The sequence below is a fragment of the Salmo salar genome, chromosome ssa11, assembly GCF_905237065.1.
Source record: "Salmo salar chromosome ssa11, Ssal_v3.1, whole genome shotgun sequence".
NCBI lineage: Eukaryota > Metazoa > Chordata > Actinopteri > Salmoniformes > Salmonidae > Salmo > Salmo salar.
This window is the reverse complement of record NC_059452.1, coordinates 3,007,823-3,027,008: the sequence shown is the minus strand read 5'-3', so window position 1 is coordinate 3,027,008 and position 19,186 is coordinate 3,007,823. Positions and strand designations below refer to the sequence as shown.

Genomic DNA, 19,186 nt, shown 5'->3' with positions numbered 1-19,186 from the left:
ACTTGGGTTTTGATTTGAGTTCCTCCTGGGTTTGTGCTTGTGTAGCTGCTGAAGTTTGTCCCTGAAAAGAGTGACATTGACCTCCTGGAAGAGCACAAACACGAGCTGGAGCGCATGGCCCGTGCTGACCGCTTCCTCTTCGAGATGAGCAGGTGAGCTTCAACATTTTGCTAACACCCCATTTCCAATGAGATTCTATTTGCCATATATTTTTAACTGTGCTATTTCACAAAAGTTCTGAACCTACAGTAAATACATTTTATAGACAGTATATTTTACAATTGTTATCTTGTTATTAGTCCCACCCTTTAGCTCCATTCAACCCCTCCCATCTATCCCTCAACACCATCCATATTGGATTTCTATTTGCCATCTATTTTTCAACTGTGCTGTGATGCTTCACAAAAGTTATGAACTTTCTATTCTCATAGTTTCTACAGATTGTAAATTAAAGATAAACATTTTTGCTAAAAGTATTATTATATTATTGATCGATTGACTATGACTTTTCAAATCACCCAGTATTGCTATCTGCAGCATTAGCTCCAGGTAAATGTTGCAAGGATATTTTTTGTTTTGTGTTTTTTCTCTCTATCCCATCCCTTTCATCCCCTCTTTAATCCCACCTCTAGAATTGACCACTACCAGCAGAGACTTCAGGCCCTGTACTTCAAGAAGAAGTTTGCAGAGCGCCTGGCGGAAACCAAGCCCAAGGTCGAAGGTACAATTGAGTAGCTAGTCAAAGACACTCGGGCCCTGTGGTCCTGTGTGGCTCAGTTAGTAAGTCTATGGCCCTAGGGTAATGGGTTTGATTCCCTCTGGGGCCACCCATACGAAAATGTATGCACTCACTGATAAGTTGCTATAGACAAAAGCCTCTGCCAAAGAGCATATCTTCATTCGGATTCACTTTTTTTCATTTGGGTACATTGAATGTTCTTGAAAAGACTCCTATAGATGAACTGAAATAGCAGAGGAAATGTGAGGAGAGTAGTCATCAGACTATTATAAATAAAAAGGCCCTAGTTATCTGTGGTGAAACCACACTGAAGAGAAAGATCTAGTAGGAGGAGAGGAATTGTCAATAAGTCTGTTATTTAGACATCTAGCAAAGCATTTCTCTGAGCTTTTTGTGTTTGTGCGCGTACGTGTGTTTGTGAGCGTATGTGTGTGTACGGTATGTGTGAGTCGTGTGTGTGTGTGCACACGTGCACGTGAACTTATGTGTGCATGCCCATGTGTGTGTTTGGACCGGACTTTGGTTTTTTCTCCGGTTGAAATAAAGAGTGAAGTTACCAGGGATGATGTTTTGGAAAGCTGGCAATTTTTGAGAGGGGAGAGGCGTTCTCATAAACACTGCTGTTCCCTTCTAAGTGCTGCATGGGTAAAGGCTTCCAGCAAAAGGCATGCAGTACACAGATGTGTATATGTGTGCTCGTGCATTTGTGAGAGAGAGTGTGCGTGAGAATGTGTGTGTGTATTTGTCTGTGATTTGACTGTGCGTGCGTGTGTGAGAATGTGACCTTGTATGTGTGTGCTTGCGCTTGTTTTAGAAGTTACCTTAGAGGTTTCTACTCAGGCTTATGACATTAAGACATGCACACTTTAATAACATTTGAATAAGATCTAAGACAAGTAATCCTATCATAACCTCAGAGACAACTTTTCATGGAGGAAATAAGCAGCCTTTATACACGCTCAGTGGAATTTATTTCAAACCCTCTCCATGATGTCCATGCAGGATGAGGACAGTTTGTGGGTTCTGGAATGGAACGAGGCAGATATTGTACAAGCATGATTCAGTCATGTAACTATTGCCTATGTCTATATTACACAGAATGTCTGCTTAATACTGTGTCTGGAAGTATTTGGTGATTTGGTGTATTTTGACAATGGCTTTTTAAATAATATCACTCTTTGCAGTACAGTAGGTGGCTCTGACAGTGTGAAAAGGTTCTTCTCTACCTTTTCACTAAACCTGATTTTGCTCCCTTCACAATTGTCATTGTCGGAAGTAGATAGGAGTAAAGGAAACGTCAAGGGGTCAGATTGTTGATGTCTATGAAGCATCTATGAACTGCTTATGTACTTCTTATGAATGTATTATGTCTGGGTTATGAATGTGTTATGAAGTCCTTATGCAGGGGATGATGTTGTGTCTCATTTCAAGTATCCCCACAACCACATTGGCTCCACCTGACCTGTGTCGTGTATGGGGTTCAATGCAACCGAACATTCAGATATAAATACATAATGTAGAATATACATCCTCCTCTGTCAGATAGGTCATCTCTGCTCTGGAGGAGACATTTCTATCTGGAACAAATCTGCACCCTCCTGAACTCCACTCATGTTACTGTATTAATTGCATTCTGTCTTAGTTTTTTTTTGGTGGAGAGGTCTCATGGATGGTCTGTCCTTGCATTTCTTCAGCCCCATCTCTCAGCTATTTACCAAAACAGTGGCGGGATAACAGCCTTGTTGTTTGTGCTGCAGATTGATCTTTTAAAGTGAAGAAAGAGATCTCTGAAGAGATGCGGCCTGTTCTGTGATGCCAACTCTCACTCCAGGGAGAGATAGATTAGGATGGGGATGGCTTTTGTTCTACTAGTACTCCGTAGATCTGTATTGTGGTTTTGTTCCTTTTAAGTCAAAGAAACACTCGCTCTCCTTCCTTTGCATGTGAGGATGAACCCTTTAGCTACTATGGACATCTTGCATAATGATTGTAGTCTATGTATTAGCTATCGTGACACGTTGTTAATTTTCCTCTCTCACTGAAGTTTGAGGTTGAACCCTCAGCTAAGACGTCATGGATGTAGTCCATGGGAAGATCTCAATTGCATACTCCTTGCGTCCTCTCACCTCGTCTCCTTCTCATAACCCATTAGAGGAGGTCATCAGAGGGGAAGGACTTCTGGCTTTCTTATCCAATGGGTTTTGAGAAGGAGAAGATGAGAGAGGATGCAAGGAGTATGCATTTGAGATCTTCACCATGTTATAGCTATTACAAAAGATTGCAATTGTTCTCTCTCCCTCTCTCAGCAGAGTTTGAGGTTCAAACCTTAGCTACTAAGGATGTCTTTTGTTGTTGAATGCAGTCTGTGAAAGCTATCACGATGCATTGCAATTGTTCCCCCCACCCTCTCTCTCTCTCTCTCTCTCTCTCGCTCGCTTGAGTTGAACCGTCATCTACTATGGACTTCATGTCTAGCATTGTTAAATGTAGTCTAATATGTTATAGCTATCACATATAGCTCTCCCTCAACCCCCCTCTCTCTCAGCCATATTGAGTGCCTCTAAGGAGGTGGTCCGCAGTAAGAGGTTGACTCAGACCCTGGAGGTGGTCCTGGCCTTCGGCAACTTCATGAACAAAGGTCAGCGAGGCAACGCCTACGGCTTCAAGGTGTCATCCCTCAACAAGATCGCAGACACCAAGTCCAGCATAGACAGGTCAGAGCGGGCACACGAGGGGTTAGCTAACGGTTGCACGAACGGGGAGGGATTGTGGGCAGAGATTTGCAGATCAAATGTATGAGTGTGAGAGGGTGTTTGTAAGGGTGAGAGAAAGTGTGTTAGAGAAAGTGTCTTTTTCTGTGTGAGAGAGAGTGATTTCAATTACATGTGTGTTCTCTCAATTACATGTGTTCTCTCACTATCCATTCTAATGTGTGTTGAAACAGGAACATCACCATGTTGCACTACCTAATCATGATCTTTGAGAAGAACTACCCTGACATCCTCCACATCCAGCAGGACCTGCTCAGCATACCTGAGGCAGCCAAAGTCAAGTAAGTACCCACCACCTGCTTGACACAGATCTAGGATCAGTTTACCTCATACCGAATCCTAACCTTAACCATTAGGCCGCGCACAAACTGACCTTAGATCAGTGTCTAGACGCAACTTTATCCTACTCCACTTTACTGAGGTACCATTCAAAAGCTATTTGAAGTAGGGCGCTGCTCTATGGGAGCTCAAGGGAGAGGTTGCTCTTAGCCACAGATCTAGAATTAGATTATGCCTTATTACCCCAATATACTTAACCCATAGTGGGATAGGATTAAATAATAACTGACATCTGAACGTCTTCCTTTTCTAAACCAGTCTGGCTGAGCTAGAGAAAGAGGTACACAACATCAAGAGTGGACTGAAGGCTATAGAGACGGTGAGTTGTCAATCATTTGTGTTTGTGTGTCTGTCTGTGTGTGTCTATATGTGTGTGCTTGTGACGCGCATCTGGCGACTGTCTCTGTCTTTACTGACTACACACACACACTACACACATTCCTATGTAATACCTCCCTCACTTAAAAGAAAGAATTAAGACATTTTCTGTGCATACAAGAGCGTATGTTACAAAGACTAACAACAGAAAAAGTGAGTGAAAAAGAAAGTGAAATGATAACATCCCTCTCTCCCCCTTCAGGAGCTGCAGTACCAGCAGAGCAGGACGACAGACCGATGGGACAAGTTTGTCCCCGTGGTGGGGGACTTTATCACAGTGGCCAGCTTCAGCTTCTCTGAGCTAGAAGACCTTCTGAACGAGGCCAAGGACAAGGTAGAAACTGTTAACCTCTGAACCCTTACCATCACCCTGGCCCTAATCATAATATTTTGAAGTAGGACAAGGACATTCAGAATACTCTTGCCAAACCAGTATGAGAGAGAGAGGAGTTGGTGGTGGGTAAGAGAGAGAAAAGTGGAACCTTTGTGCATCTTTCCAACCCTGTGTGATGACTAATATTTATATATTTTTTATTCCATTCCTTTACATTAGATTGTGTGTATTGTTAGATATTACTGCACTGTTGGCGCTAGAAACACAAGCATTTCGCTACACCCGCAATAGCATCTGCTAAACACGTGTATGTGACAAATACAATTTGATTTGATTTGACTTAAACAGGCCGGGGAACCCCGATGTTGAATTCTTTTCTCTCTGTTTATCAGATTTATTCCTGTTGAAATGCAGTTGGTCTCCTCTGTAACCTCCTTCTAAGGGAATGAGAGAAAGGCTTTTTGAACTCAGTAGGGGACAAAGGGTTGTAGTGGAATGCGAATGAGAATGTTTGAGTGGGAAGGCAGTTGCTATGTTTTGCAGTATTTTTCGATTATGTATGTGTGTCGGTGAGTCACATGGCCATGAGGATTGATGTGGTGTATGTGTGCATGTAAAAGATGGAAAGAGGGAGGGAGAAAGAGACAGACGGAGAGAGAGAAAAAGAGAGGGAAGGGCACTCGTTGCCATCACAGAGCCCCATCTGTGTTAATGTCTGTACTCCTAATTATTTGTTCAAGGAGCACTGTAAAAAGGAGGGAAAAAACGGTCAGTTTAGAACGTCACAGGAAAAGGCCTGAGCCGAAGCTCCATTTGCTGCTATAAAACAAAATAACCTCAGTGTGCACCAGGCCAGACTCTATCTAACCCGCTTGCCTCGGAGCTGTGTGTGCATGTGTGTGTGTTGGGGAGAGGATGAGTCAACGTGCAGGCAACCCAGTCAGGCTCCTCAATATGTCTGTCTGTCTGTCTGTCTGTCTGTCTGTCTGTCTGTCTGTCTGTCTGTCTGTCTGTCTGTCTGTCTGTCTGTCTGTCTGTCTGTCTGTCTGTCTGTCTGTCTGTCTGTCTGTCTGTCTGTCTGTCTGTCTGTCTGTCTGTCTGTCTGTCTGTCTGTCTGTCTGTCTGTCTCGTCTGTCTGTCTGTCTGTCTGTCTGTCTGTCTGTCTGTCTGTCTGTCTGTCTGTCTGTCTGTCTGTCTGTCTGTCTGTCTGTCTGTCTGTCTGTCTGTCTGTCTGTCTGTCTGTCTGTCTGTCTGTCTGTCTGTCTGTCTGTCTGTCTGTCTGTCTGTCTGTCTGTCTGTCTGTCTGTCTGTCTGTCTGTCTGTCTGTCTGTCTGTCTGTCTGTCTGTCTGTCTGTCTGTCTGTCTGTCTGTCTGTCTGTCTGTCTGTCTGTCTGTCTGTCTGTCTGTCTGTCTGTCTGTCTGTCTGTCTGTCTGTCTGTCTGTCTGTCTGTCTGTCTGTCTGTCTGTCTGTTCTGTCTGTCTGTCTGTCTGTCTGTCTGTCTGTCTGTCTGTCTGTCTGTCTGTCTGTCTGTCTGTCTGTCTGTCTGTCTGTCTGTCTGTCTGTCTGTCTGTCTGTCTGTCTGTCTGTCTTAGTAAAGTAATAGAGAGGATTATTTCTGATGACATCACTTCTTGGATAGGGAAACTGATTCCAGGGAAGTGCTTACTAATGATTAAATAAAGTAATGTCATCGGTGCAGTGAAATGCTTATGTTCCTAGTTACCATCAATCAATGCAGTAAATCTCAACAAGCACAAAATAATCCAAAATGTTGTACAGCAGTAGATATATATGTATAGTATGTAAACATTATTAAAGGGATACTTCAGGATTTTGGCAATGAGGCCCTTTATCTACTTCCCCAGAGTCAGATGGACTAGTGGATAGCATGATAGCAAAGTTATAATTTGCTAACTTCCATCATATTGGACACAGAGACATAAAAATGATTTCCACAAGTTCCACAAGTTCCACAAGTTCTTGACTATGAAATAGGCCTACATGATTACTTATCCCTTAGAGCGTTGGGCTCTAAGGGATAATGATTGAGTTGGAGACATGTATGGCCACGCAGTCATGGGTGAACAGGGACTAAAGGAGCGGGCTGAGCAAGCACCCCTGTGGGGCCCCCGTCTTGAGGATCAGCGTGGCGGAGGGGTTGGTGCCTACATTCACCACCTGGGTAGGCACCTGAGTACCACTTTATCTTACCATTTCTACCGATCTGCATGCAAGTTATGATTTTCATATGCACATTTTTGTGGAACAGTTCCATTTACTTTATAATAAGTAAAAATCATTGTCATGTAAATCTCGATGAACATTATACAAATCTAAAAAATAACTTCTTTTACCATTGCCAACCATGTAAAAATAGCCTATTAATAAAACATTGCAGCCTGCAGGTAGAAAATATCCTGATAAAAATAAATCACATTGGCTACTTGAAACATTGTATCAACTATCAACTTGGCCCAGCCTGAAACTTGCACTAACAAACTTGCAACTTTGTATAAAATATTCTGTACCCTCAGAGTTTCCTGAACCAGTGAGCTCCGGACAGACATAGCTGTAGGCTATTTGCGCAAGGGATAAGAAGTAATCATGTAGGCCTATATCGTGACGTTTCCACATTATCTTTTTTTTTCCCGCAGAGTGATTATCGAAATGGAGAGAGCTGGAAAGATTTTTTTCAATGGATGTAAAAACTTTCTTTGTTTACTTGCTGTTTGAGGTGAACAAAAAATTACTTTGAGAAGCTCCACAGCTCATTAGCGGTGGTGAGTTAAGACAATCAGAAATACTATCAAATCCCCAAATGGGCACACTTATACGCCTACATTTGCACCCAGGCCAGGTAGCCTAGGCCTACTTCTATGCGTAATCAGGTGCGTGTCCTTACTCAACATTGACAGGAGCGCTCCAAACAAAACACAATTAATAAATTGATAACTCGTAAATGGAATGAAATAAACCAAAACCTGTTTCCCACAAGCCTAGGTTGTGCTCTCTGCAAACAACATTTCCACTCCGACAATGAGAACTGTAAAAGACTGTAATAATAATATATTGAATGCATTAACAGAAATTGCAGTAATCAAGCAAACATTGTAGATGAGAAATTATGGGAATTAATGGTAAATGTACTACTAGTGACACTGGTGTGCTATCCCCACTGCCTCCACAATGGATTAGTCCTCTGAGACAGGCATCAATCAAGACGTGCTGTAAAAACATGTTTATTTTTTTGCAAATGCTTGACTAAAATATTGTTGGTCGACCAACAGCCTATCGACCAGTCGACTAATGGGATCAGCACTAGTTTGGGAACATGGGTGTGTACAGTCACCTTGCTGTGGTTAAATGCCGTGGTTTTGCGTGAATGCTGCCATCTATCCACTGTTTCTGGCTTGGATAAGTTCTAATCGTCACAGTGGAACAACATCCTCTAGGAACTTCCTGTTGAACCCAGTCACCGAGTCAGTGTATACATCGATATTATTCCCAGAGGCGGCCCAGAACATTTCCCAGTCCGCGTGATCAAAACAATCTTTAAGCATAAATTCCTATTGGTCAGACCAACGTTGAACAGTCCTTACCACGGGTGCTTCCTGTTTAAGTTTCTGCCTATAGGCAGAGAGGAGCAGGATGGAGGTGTGGTCAGATTTCCCAAAGGGGTGGGGGAGGGCCTTGTAGCCGTCCCAGAAGGGAAAGTAGCAATGGTCAAGAATTTTCATGCAGCGAGTAGCAAAGTTGTTGTTTGAATTTCGGGAGTGTTTTCCTCAGATTTCGTTTATTAAGTCTCCAGCTACAATAAAGTTATGCGGTTTCCAGTTTGCACAAAGTCCAGTGTAGTGCCTTGAGAGCCGTCACAGTGTTGGCTTGTGTGGGGAATGTACACAGCAGCTATTCAAACTTGCACCAAAAATTTGGCAGGCTAGCTGGGCACAGGGGGGAAGGGGAGCGGAATGTACACGGAAGGTCATCCAATCTGGGATTTGAACCTACAATGTTGGGGTAATCAGACCAACGTCTTGACCACCACACCATACAACCACCTCTCAACATTCTACATTCTTAGCTATATAAACTCGCACCAAGGGGGAAAGGGGAGCGGAACGTCAGGCTTGAACTTTGGGACAACTGTTTGACAAGCTGTCGGGAATGTCGGCTTAACGGGCAAGGGAATCAGTTACAGGGCAGCGGGCACCAACTAAGGAGCCATTGTGGGGCAGAATTTGACTTAGTCATTCAGAAAGACTCTGGCTCCTCACTGCCCCAAGAGTTAAGGTAATGTACCAAAAATGAATGATTCAGGAAGGATTTCTATACTAATCAAGGGCCTGAATGATTTTGATTGATTTCATTATTAGTGTCATGCATCTTTTCAAGAGATTTCAAGAGTAGTTGATCGATTGAGTCAAGCATTTTACTGCTGGGCTGGAACAAAATTTTGCACACCATGTTGTGCTCCAGGACCAGGATTGGTGACCACTGTACTATATGAGGAGTCCCATGACTCTCATCAGTAGCACAACATGTCCTATGTTCCCACAAGTGTCCAAATTGTTTTAAAGTGATTTCTTCTTGTCTTGTTTCCTTCATGACGACCAATCTGAATACCCTTAACCGTCGTGAAATTAATATAGTTGCAGTGGTAAAATTGAAATGGTAATGATACAGGGTGTAATGATAATGATATGGTGGATGCCCATGTAGCCTTTCCATCTATCCACGGTCATTAAGGAACGGAAACGAGGAAGGAGGATACTGTCGTGTCTTTGGGGTACCATTAAACTGAAGACATGTTTATCAATTAACTCCCTGTAATTATTATCACGCGATTAAACTGATTACTCGTTTAATTGTAATTAACTAGGAGATCGGGGCACCAAGGAAAATATTCAGATTCCAAAGTTATAATTTTCCTAATATAACTTTCCTACATTATAACATTATATATTATATTCTATTATAGTATAGGCCGATTATCTTCTGGTTTAAATGGTGTATTTTACCTCGCGTCCAGTCTCATTCCAAACGTCGTAAATTGTTGTATCTGCATGAACCCAGCCTTTACTAAGAGTCATCCATACATCAATTGTCTTAAAATCATTTATTTACTAAACTAAGTAATTCACAGAAAGTATACAAACAGTAATTATCATCACAAAGAATTGGTAGAGTAATGTGCCCTAGTGGGCTAACAGGCCTGGCGGCCTGTTGAACAATGGGTCATAAACGGTCAGCTGAGGAGACACACAGAGTTCATTAATATTAACAATTGACATGCTAATCAATTGCACATGAACGCTCACTCATTTGGGAACAATTGCAATCAATATATATTTACGCTCAGTGTGTCGTCGGGATCCTTGTTGGAGCGTCGTTCTGTTGGAGAGTTTTGTCCGCGTTCTCTCTCTCTCTCTCGGTTAGAATGGATCTTTCAAAGCGACATTCATTAATGTCGTTATAGAATGGATGTTTCGTTGGTCTTCGCGTTCAATGATATAATTTACTTAGCTGCAGACTAATAATTAATATCAAAGACTTGTTCTTATTCTGTCGGTATCGATAGTCTAAAAGTTAACCACGTGGTATAGTTCACTTTCAGTAGAGGAATTGGATGGTCAAACCTATTGGCCAACTCGCAATGGAGTGGAGGCCGGGTCTGAAGAAAGTAGATCAGGGTATAGTTTTATAGTGAACATGACGCCTGGTCCTGTCTGTGTCCCTGGGGGCGTGCCGATGACTGAGTTAAGCTTGGTACAGAAATACAATTCTATCACATTAACATCAGTACATAGCATCTCAATGTATTACAAATAGCTTTATCCTTATTAATACATTCTATACAACCATGTGGATGCAAGTCTCAAGGCTGAGGCTATTATATAAACCGTTTTATGGTAATATGGCTATATTGTCTCTTCTGAGTATCACAAAATTGTACCAAGCGGACCAGTTCGTAGCTGGATTCTTCACCAATCTTCCATACCTTCTCCAGAACACAAATGTCATTCGGTTCCCCAATTCTGTGAGTTGGAAGAATTTCCTGTGTCTCAACTGGGCCATGTGGTTGTAAGATTCTCCTCTGGAATTTTACAACCCCCTCACGCAGGGCCTGGGTGGGGGGAGGTAGGTTGGGGGATGGTGTAAGGGGGGAGGGGGTCAACTGTCCTCCCTGTACTCAAAGAGGCCAACGTCATGACAATACTTACAGTATTGGGATGTAGCCAGCTACAAACCTCTAACACTTTATTTCGATAGTCCCAAGTACATGGTTTGTAGATGTTCAAAAACTTTCAACAGCATTTCAACTAACTATCCGCTAACCATAGGTTAAGCCTTATCCTAACCCTAACACTTACCAAACCCTTATTCTATAGCTAACCCTTACATTAACTTTACCAAGCAGTTGCCTATCAACAGACTGTCAAACTATCAACAAACTGTCTGTAGATCTATATGGGACTACCTAAATAAGTTGTGACCCAAAACTCCACTTGCAGAGACCATTTCACAGTCTTTTATTGCACTCCCTGCCCTCACCTCCTCTTTCTCCTCCTCTCCTGTCTCTTCTACCCATCATAAAAGATTTTTACTACCACAGAGGACACATTCCGCTGAGTTTTGTGGGGTGCTAATTAGCAGCAGCTATTAACCTGTTGGGGCTAGGGGGCAGTATTGAGAATTTTGAAAAAAATATGTGCCCATTTTTAACTGCCTCCTACACCAACTCAGAAGCTAGAATATGCATATTATTGGTCAGGTTTGGATAGAAAACACTCTGAATTTTCTAAAACTGTTTGAATGGTGTCTAAGTATAACAGAACTCATATGGCAGTCAAAACCCTGAGACAAATTCTGACAGGAAGTGGATACCTGATGTGTTGAATTACCTTTAAGCCTATGTCATTGAAACACACAGGGGTTTATTAATCTTTGAGCACTTCCTATGGCTTCCACTAGATGTCACCAGTCTTTAGAAAGTGGTTTGAGTCTTCTACTGTGAGATCTGAATGAACAAGAGCCTTGGAACGGTGATGGCCGATTAGACTCTGGCGCGCGAGTTCATGTTGGGTACTCTCGTTCCAATACGTTTTAAAAGAGAATGCAATCGTCCACCTTGAATATAATTCATGTTCTGGTTAAAAAAGGCACTAATGATTTATGCTATACAACGTTTGACATGTTTGAACGAACGTAAATATTTTTTTCCCCCTCGTTTATGAAGACAAGTCCGGCGGGCATAGATCATGTGCTAACAACACGGAGCTTTTTGGACATAAATTATGAGCTTTTTCGAACAAAACTACATTTGTTATGGACCTGGGATTCCTGGAAGTGACATCTGATGAAGAGAATCAAAGGTAATGGATTATTTACATAGTATTTTTGATTTTAGATCTCTCCAACATGGCGGTTAGTCTGTATCGCAAAGCGTATTTTTCTGGGCGCAGTGCTCAGATTATTGCAAAGTGTGATTTCCCAGTAAGGTTATTTTTAAATCTGGCAATCCGGTTGCGTTCAAGAGTTGTAAATCTATAATTATTTGAATGACAATATAATATTTTACCAATGTTTCCATTAGTAATTATTTAATTTGTTGTGCTGATTGACTGGCGGTTATTGGAGGGAAACGATTTCCTCAACATCAACGCCATAGTAAAACGTTGTTTTTGGATATAAATATGAACTTGATAGAACAAAAAATGCATGTATTGTCTAACATAATGTCCTAGGAGTGTCATCTGATGGAGATTGTCAAAGGTTAGTGCATAATTTTAGCTGGTTTTCTGCTTTTGGTGACGCCTGTCTTTGAATTGACAAAACATTACACACAGCTATTGTCAATGTACTCTCCTAACATAATCTAACTTTATGCTTTCGCCGTAAAGCCTTTTTGAAATCGGACAACGTGGTTAGATTAAGGAGATGTTTATCTTTCAAAGGGTGTAAGATAGTTGTATGTTTGAGAAATTTGAATTATGACATTTAACCTGTTAGGGCTAGGGGGCAGCATTGACACGGCTGGATAAAAAACATACCCGATTTAATCTGGTTACCACTCCTACTCAGTAACTAGAATATGCATATACTTATTACATATGGATAGAAAACACCCTAAATTTTCTAAAACTGTTTGAATGGTGTCTGTGAGTATAACAGAACTCAAATGGCAGGTCAAAACCTGAGAGATTCCTTTACAGGAAGTGGCCTGTCTGACCATTTGTTGAACTTCTTTTCCATCTCTATCATTTACTAAGGATCTCTGCTCTAACGTGACACTTCCCACGTCGTCCATAGGCGCTCAGAGCCCGGGAAAAAACAGAATGTCGTCATTCCAGCCCCAGGCTGAAACACATTATCGCCTTTCTCAAGTGGCCGATCAAGAGACACTAGCTTATGCGCATGACCCCGACCGCCCCGCCTTTGGGATTTTTTTCCTCTGTTTGCCGAAAAGGAGATTCCCTGTCGGAATATTATCGCTTTTCTACGAGAAAATGTCGTAAAAATTGATTTTAAACAGCGGTTGACATGCTTCAAGTACGGTAATGGAATACTTAGAATTTTATTGTCACGAATTGCGCCAAGCGCGTGACACTTCTTTACTATTTCGGATAGTGTCTGGAACGCATCGAACAAAACGCCGCTATTCGGATATAACGATGGATTATTTTGGACCAAACCAACATTTGTTATTGAAGTAGCTGTCCTGGGTGTGTATTCTGACGAAGACAACAAAAGGTAATGAAATGTTTATAATAGTAAATATGATTATGGTGAGTGCTAAACTTGCCGGGTGTCTAAATAGCGAGCCCGTGATGCCTGGGCTATGTACTTAGAATATTGCAAAATGTGCTTTCACCAAAAAGCTATTTTAAAATCGGACATATCGAGTGCATAGAGGAGGTCTGTATCTATAATTCTTAAAATAATTGTTATGCTTTTTGTGAACGTTTATCGTGAGTAATTTAGTAAAATGTTAGCGAATTCCCCGGAAGTTTGCGGGGGGTATGCTAGTTCTGAACGTCACATGCTAATGTAAAAAGCTGGTTTTTGATATAAATATGAACTTGATTGAACAAAACATGCATGTATTGTATAACATAATGTCCTAGGGTTGTCATCTGATGAAGATCATCAAAGGTGAGTGCTGCATTTAGCTGTCTTCTGGGTTTTGGTGACATTATATGCTGGCTTGAAAAATGGGTGTCTGATTATTTCTGGCTTGGTACTCTGCTGACATAATCTAATGTTTTGCTTTCGTTGTAAAGCCTTTTTGAAATCGGACAGTGTGGTTAGATTAACGAGAGTCTTATCTTTAAATGGCTGTAAAATAGTCATATGTTTGAGAAATTGAAGTAATAGGATTTTTAAGGTTTTGAAAATCGCGCCACAGGATAGCAGTGGCTGTTACGTAGGTGGGACGAATTCATCCCGCCTAGCCTAGAGAGGTTAATTGTTTTCAAATTTGGCGCTCTTGATATTTCACCTGTTGTTGATAGGGTGTACCAGGGGTGGGACGCTTGCTGTTTGTGGATGCATGTGTGGGAATGTGTGTGTGTGTAGTGAGGGGCCTCAGACTGGCCCCTGCTTGAGGCCTCCCAATCACCAAGTCGTGCTAGGTTTAGAGGAAGCAGGCTTGCTATAAAGCACTCTGTGTAGGTGTAGAGTAATCTCGGTTAATCTCGTGTTAAGAGAAGAGATAGAACGAGGATCGGGACTGGAACGTTACGAGCAAGTATATGGGCCAAATGTCCCGTCCCCATTCCGAAATCTGAAAGATGCTAACAAGTCCAAAATCGTGATTTGTCCAGAGCACCAAAACTATTGCTGCTCATTATTTCACGCATCCCGTCATGACAGATCTATGGTACCATTTATGTTTACCTAGTCTGTCCATGAGACATTATGTGTAGAGGAATCAGGCTGGCTATAAATCCCTCTATTGAGGTTTAGAGGAATTTCTTTTTTTACAAATTTACTTCCTACAATTGTTTGCCTCAATTGGGATTTGTGGGAAATTCCACGGTCCATGGTAGAGGTGTATCAATACCATTTATTTCCGAACGATCCAGCTCTTAAGAATTGGCCGATACCAACTACCATTGCTAATTATGTTATGTATGCTAATTATTACCATTTCAAACTTCATTTGGGCTTATTTTTGAGATGTGTAATGCCTTTCGAATATCCAGTGTCTGTGGGGTCAGATTGCACTTCCTAAGGCTTCCACTAGATGTCAACGGTCTTTAGAAGTTGTTTTAGGCTTCTATTGTGAAAGGGGAGCGAATAAGAGCACTCTAAGCAGATGGCCCAGGTGAAAGCCTTTAGTTTATTCACGCGTGAGCTCCGTTCCCTTTCCTTTCTAATGAAAACAGTATTGTCCGGTTGAAACATTATTGAATATTTATGAAAAAAACACCCTAAGGATTGATTAGAAACATCGTTTGACATGTTTCTACGAACTCAAATGGATCTTTTTTGACTTTTCGTCTAGACTTTGTGCCCGCAGTTTGTGCATTTGGATTACTGGACTAAACGTGCAAACAAAAAGGAGGTATTTGGACATGAAGATTAACTTTATCGAACAAAACAAACATTTATTGTCTAACATGGAGACCTGGGAGTGCCATCAGATGAAGATCATCAAAGGTAAGTGACTCATTTTAATGCTGTTTCTGACTTTTGTGACACCTCTCCTTGGTTGGAAAATGTCTGTATGGTTTTTTGTGGCTAGGCGCTGACCTAACATAATCGCATGGTGTACTTTCACCGTAAAGCCTTTTTGAAATCGAACACTGTGGTTGGATTAACGAGAAGTTTATCTTTAAAATGGTGTTTAATACCTGTATGTTTGAGGAATTTTAATTTTGAGATTTCTGTTGTTTGAATTTGGCGCCCTGCAATTTCACTGGCTGTAGGGCAGGTAGCGGAACCCCCTTCCCAGAAAGGTTAAACTCACACACATGTAGTACTAACAGGTGTATAGAGGAAAAAACACACTGCACACTGGTGATTCAGATGCTGCCAACATTTACATTTCCGTCACTAGACCTTCATTAGGGTGAGATGTGTAATTCCAACATTCCCCATCCCTCCCTCTCTCTCCTTGTGCAGTTCACCAAGTCGCTGAAGCACTTTGGGGAGGAGCAGGATCGCATGCAGCCCGATGAGTTCTTTGGGATCTTCGACACATTCCTGGTGTCGTTTGACGAAGCCAGGCAGGACCTGGAGAACATGCAGCGCCGCAAGCAGGAGGAGGAAAGGAGAGCACGCATGGAGGCCATGGTGAGTGAGTGCGTGAGTGCGTGAGTGAGTGAGTGAGTGAGTGAGTGAGTGAGTGAGTGAGTGAGTGAGTGAGTGAGAGACACACACAGAGAGAGAGACACACACACACACAGAGAGAGACACACACACACACAGAGAGAGAGACACACACACACACAGAGAGAGAGACACACACACACACAGAGAGAGAGACACACACACACACAGAGAGAGAGACACACACACACACAGAGAGAGACACACACACAGAGAGAGAGAGACACACACAGAGACACCAGGCAGGACTTGCAAATGTAGCATTATGAGGAGAGCATGTATTTAGGCTATAGTGAGACACACACACAAAAGGAAGGACCTGGAGAATATTCATGACAACAGTCATGGGAATGTTGCTTGGAGAACTGGAAAAGTCTGGGAACAAGACAGACCTCCAGACATCCATCCCCCTGCACTCATGCTTATAGACACAGAACAACCTTGCAGCCTGAGAAAACCACATCATGTTTATGTAGTGATGTTTATGTAGTAACCTTAAAGTCTGTACTCTGTTCTGCATTTGTTAAAGAGATTATTTTATATACTTTTATATACTCTTTAGCCAGTTGTTCTGAAAGTAGCACTAGTTAAATAAAGGTTAAATAAAAAATACATTTAAAAAAAGTGGTGATCTACGTCACATATGTGCAGATATGTGCACCACCTCATTGCTCTCTCTCACGCTGTTTCTTTGCGGTGTCCACTGTGCCATTGGGCCCGCCCTGCAACCTCATTGGATAACGCTGGGCGGGCTCTTGCTAGCTGTCACTCAAATGCAAGGGACCGAAGCTCATTGGCTAGAACTCAAATGGCTAGGGGGCTGGCTCATGTGGAGGGAAATATAGGGAAAATGGCATGGCACAGCTTTAAGAAAACAGTCGCTTTCAAACTAAGGATTTTGTGGCTAATTGAAGTAAGACAGTAAGTATGCTCATGGATTATACATGTATGAACTACACATTGAAACATCTAGCCCAAAGTGGGAGGTTTAAAAATCCTTTCTTAGTCACCAAAGTCCCGGAGCATGTTTTTAAGATGGCACATCTGGTTTTGTCTGTGTTTTATTGGTCTGTGTGTGTCATATGGCTGTCTGTTTCTCTGTTTTGTTTTCCTATCAGCACTTCTGTTCAATGTTCTGTCTGTCTATAACTATGTGTCTCTCTCCCCCCCTTATATCTCTCCCCTATAGCTGAAGGAGCAGCGAGAGCGTGAACGGCGGGCCAAGAAGGGTGGCGCCACGGACGAGGTGGGGGGCGAGTTTGACGACCTGGTGTCGGCGTTGCGCTCCGGCGAGGTCTTCGACAAGGACCTGTCCAAACTCAAGCGCAACCGCAAGCGTTCGGTCAACCAGCTAGTGGAAGGGGGTGGCCGTGAAAGACCGGTCACCAAGGTCAACTATTAATGACCCCTGGCCCCCAGGAGTCATAGGTGAAAGGGAAACAACAAACAATGTTGACACTGTTTTCCTCACCGGTGAACTCTAGAGGTTAAGGGTCAGAGGGTACGATTGTGGGTGTCGGATTGCCGTTTTGATATAGCAGCCACACAACCCATCGGAAGGAAAATAGACTTTTAGTTGACAAGAATTACTCTTCTTCAAAACTCCACCAAGACACCTGACCCCATCTTCAGAAGTGGACTACAGACACTTAGACAGACAGACCACTGTGACATGACTCCCTTTCCCCTTTAGACCACCTCTCCATCCCCTTTTGACCACATCTCTCCAGAACTGTGCTCCATGTCTCTCTTTGTCTATCCCCCTCTTTCTCACCGTGCTCTTCCACTCACACACACACATACTCTAATAATAATAATTTTATATCGCTCTTCATTACATAAAGGAATCTCAAAGCGTTGTAAAGCAACAACAAAAACAAACAATAAATATAAAATAAACATAATGAGAAAATTCATGGCATGATTGAGGTGGTCAGCGGAGGGAAGGGGTGGTCAAAGAGGAGAGGAAGCAGCAGGCAAGCAGCATGCAGCACGTTGTCATCACGGTGTCTCGCAATCCGCCGTCTGGTAGTCGGACTCAATCAGATGAAGTTAGAGTTCCCTAATAGCCACTGGACTAGCTAGCCAACTACTCTTCACTAATACCAAAATGCAGCACCCACTTGGCAGTCACAAGGCGCCAGAAAGTACACCACAATAGTAATTCAGGATTAGCCAGTCATGGTCATCTGTCATCTCTTTGCACCTCTGTATTCTGGCTTCTCTCAATCCTCAACATCTGGAAAGTAGGCATAATCAAATCAATACAAAACATTCCATACTAGCAAGCTAACATTAGTTTTCTAGCTAGACAAAAAACAACCGCCAATTTCAGCCTTTAAAACATGCTGGATTCAGACTATAATAATAAGCTAATAGTTCATTCATAAAACCCAAAGTTTGTAGGGAAAAATGCTATTAAAGCAATTAATGACAACTATTTACAAAATATACAGGAGCTCTCTGCCTAGCCGACCTTATGGTGCCATGGCAACCACAGAACCCAACTATGTTGATTCTATTTGTTCCATGTTGTGTTGCATCGCTCTGTGAGTTTTTGCTATTTGGTGTAATGACTCATTGAGCCCAGCAGAGGGGAGTGGTTTTCTGTGGAGCCTCCTCTCCCACTGTCTCTTACTCTGGTGGTGCTTATACTAGTTGGTAGTAGCTTTACTTCTTCAAGTATTGAATGTAAAGACACAATGAGTACTTCCCAAAAATCCATAACTGCCAACATTATTGCAGCAGATGCTTTGCTGCTGGTGTAGGCCCATGCAGGAGTTGGGAGTAGGATGTTGAGGTGACACAATGGGGACTTCTGCTCAGGAGACTGTGGCCACATCGGCTGCTTTGGGAACACTCTCTTCCCAAGTGCCTCTACCATGTGGCATTTCCGAGGACTCACTCCCAGACGGAATTTCACAGAGCGAGAGCAAAACACTTCCCAGTACAAATACGTGGGAGAGTACCCATGCCCCAAGTTCACCTTTTACTATTAATTTGTCTTCAACAATTTGAAGAATAGAATGATTGTTTCGGCAGTACCCTGTGCCAAAGCAACAGAAAAACAGTATATACAGTGTTTGTCACAACACAACTGATTGGCTCAAACGCATTAAGAAGGAAAGAAATTCCACAAATTAACTTTTAACAAGGCACACCTGTTAATTGAAATGCATTCCAGGTGACTACCTCATGAAGCTGGTTGAGAGAATGCCACGAGTCTGCAATGCTGTCATCAAGGCAAAGGGTGTCTACTTTGAAGAATCTAAAATATATTTTGGTTACAT

The 19,186-nt window shown here is 42.3% G+C and overlaps 1 protein-coding gene across 5 annotated transcripts in view; it reads left to right on the top strand.

Annotated features, from left to right (window-relative positions):
* daam2 (dishevelled associated activator of morphogenesis 2) overlaps window positions 1–18,901 on the top strand; it is a 247,030-nt gene extending 228,129 nt beyond the window's left edge. For all 5 annotated transcript variants that reach the window (XM_014126175.2, XM_014126170.2, XM_014126174.2 and 2 more), the window contains 8 exons: window positions 46–152; window positions 633–721; window positions 3,285–3,453; window positions 3,684–3,791; window positions 4,108–4,168; window positions 4,430–4,561; window positions 15,690–15,860; window positions 17,086–18,901. In XM_014126175.2, the coding sequence (XP_013981650.1) occupies window positions 46–152; window positions 633–721; window positions 3,285–3,453; window positions 3,684–3,791; window positions 4,108–4,168; window positions 4,430–4,561; window positions 15,690–15,860; window positions 17,086–17,298 (1,050 nt within the window). In that variant the 3' untranslated portion in view covers window positions 17,299–18,901. The remainder of the gene's footprint in view (window positions 1–45; window positions 153–632; window positions 722–3,284; window positions 3,454–3,683; window positions 3,792–4,107; window positions 4,169–4,429; window positions 4,562–15,689; window positions 15,861–17,085) is intronic.
* The last annotated feature ends 285 nt before the right edge of the window (window positions 18,902–19,186 follow it).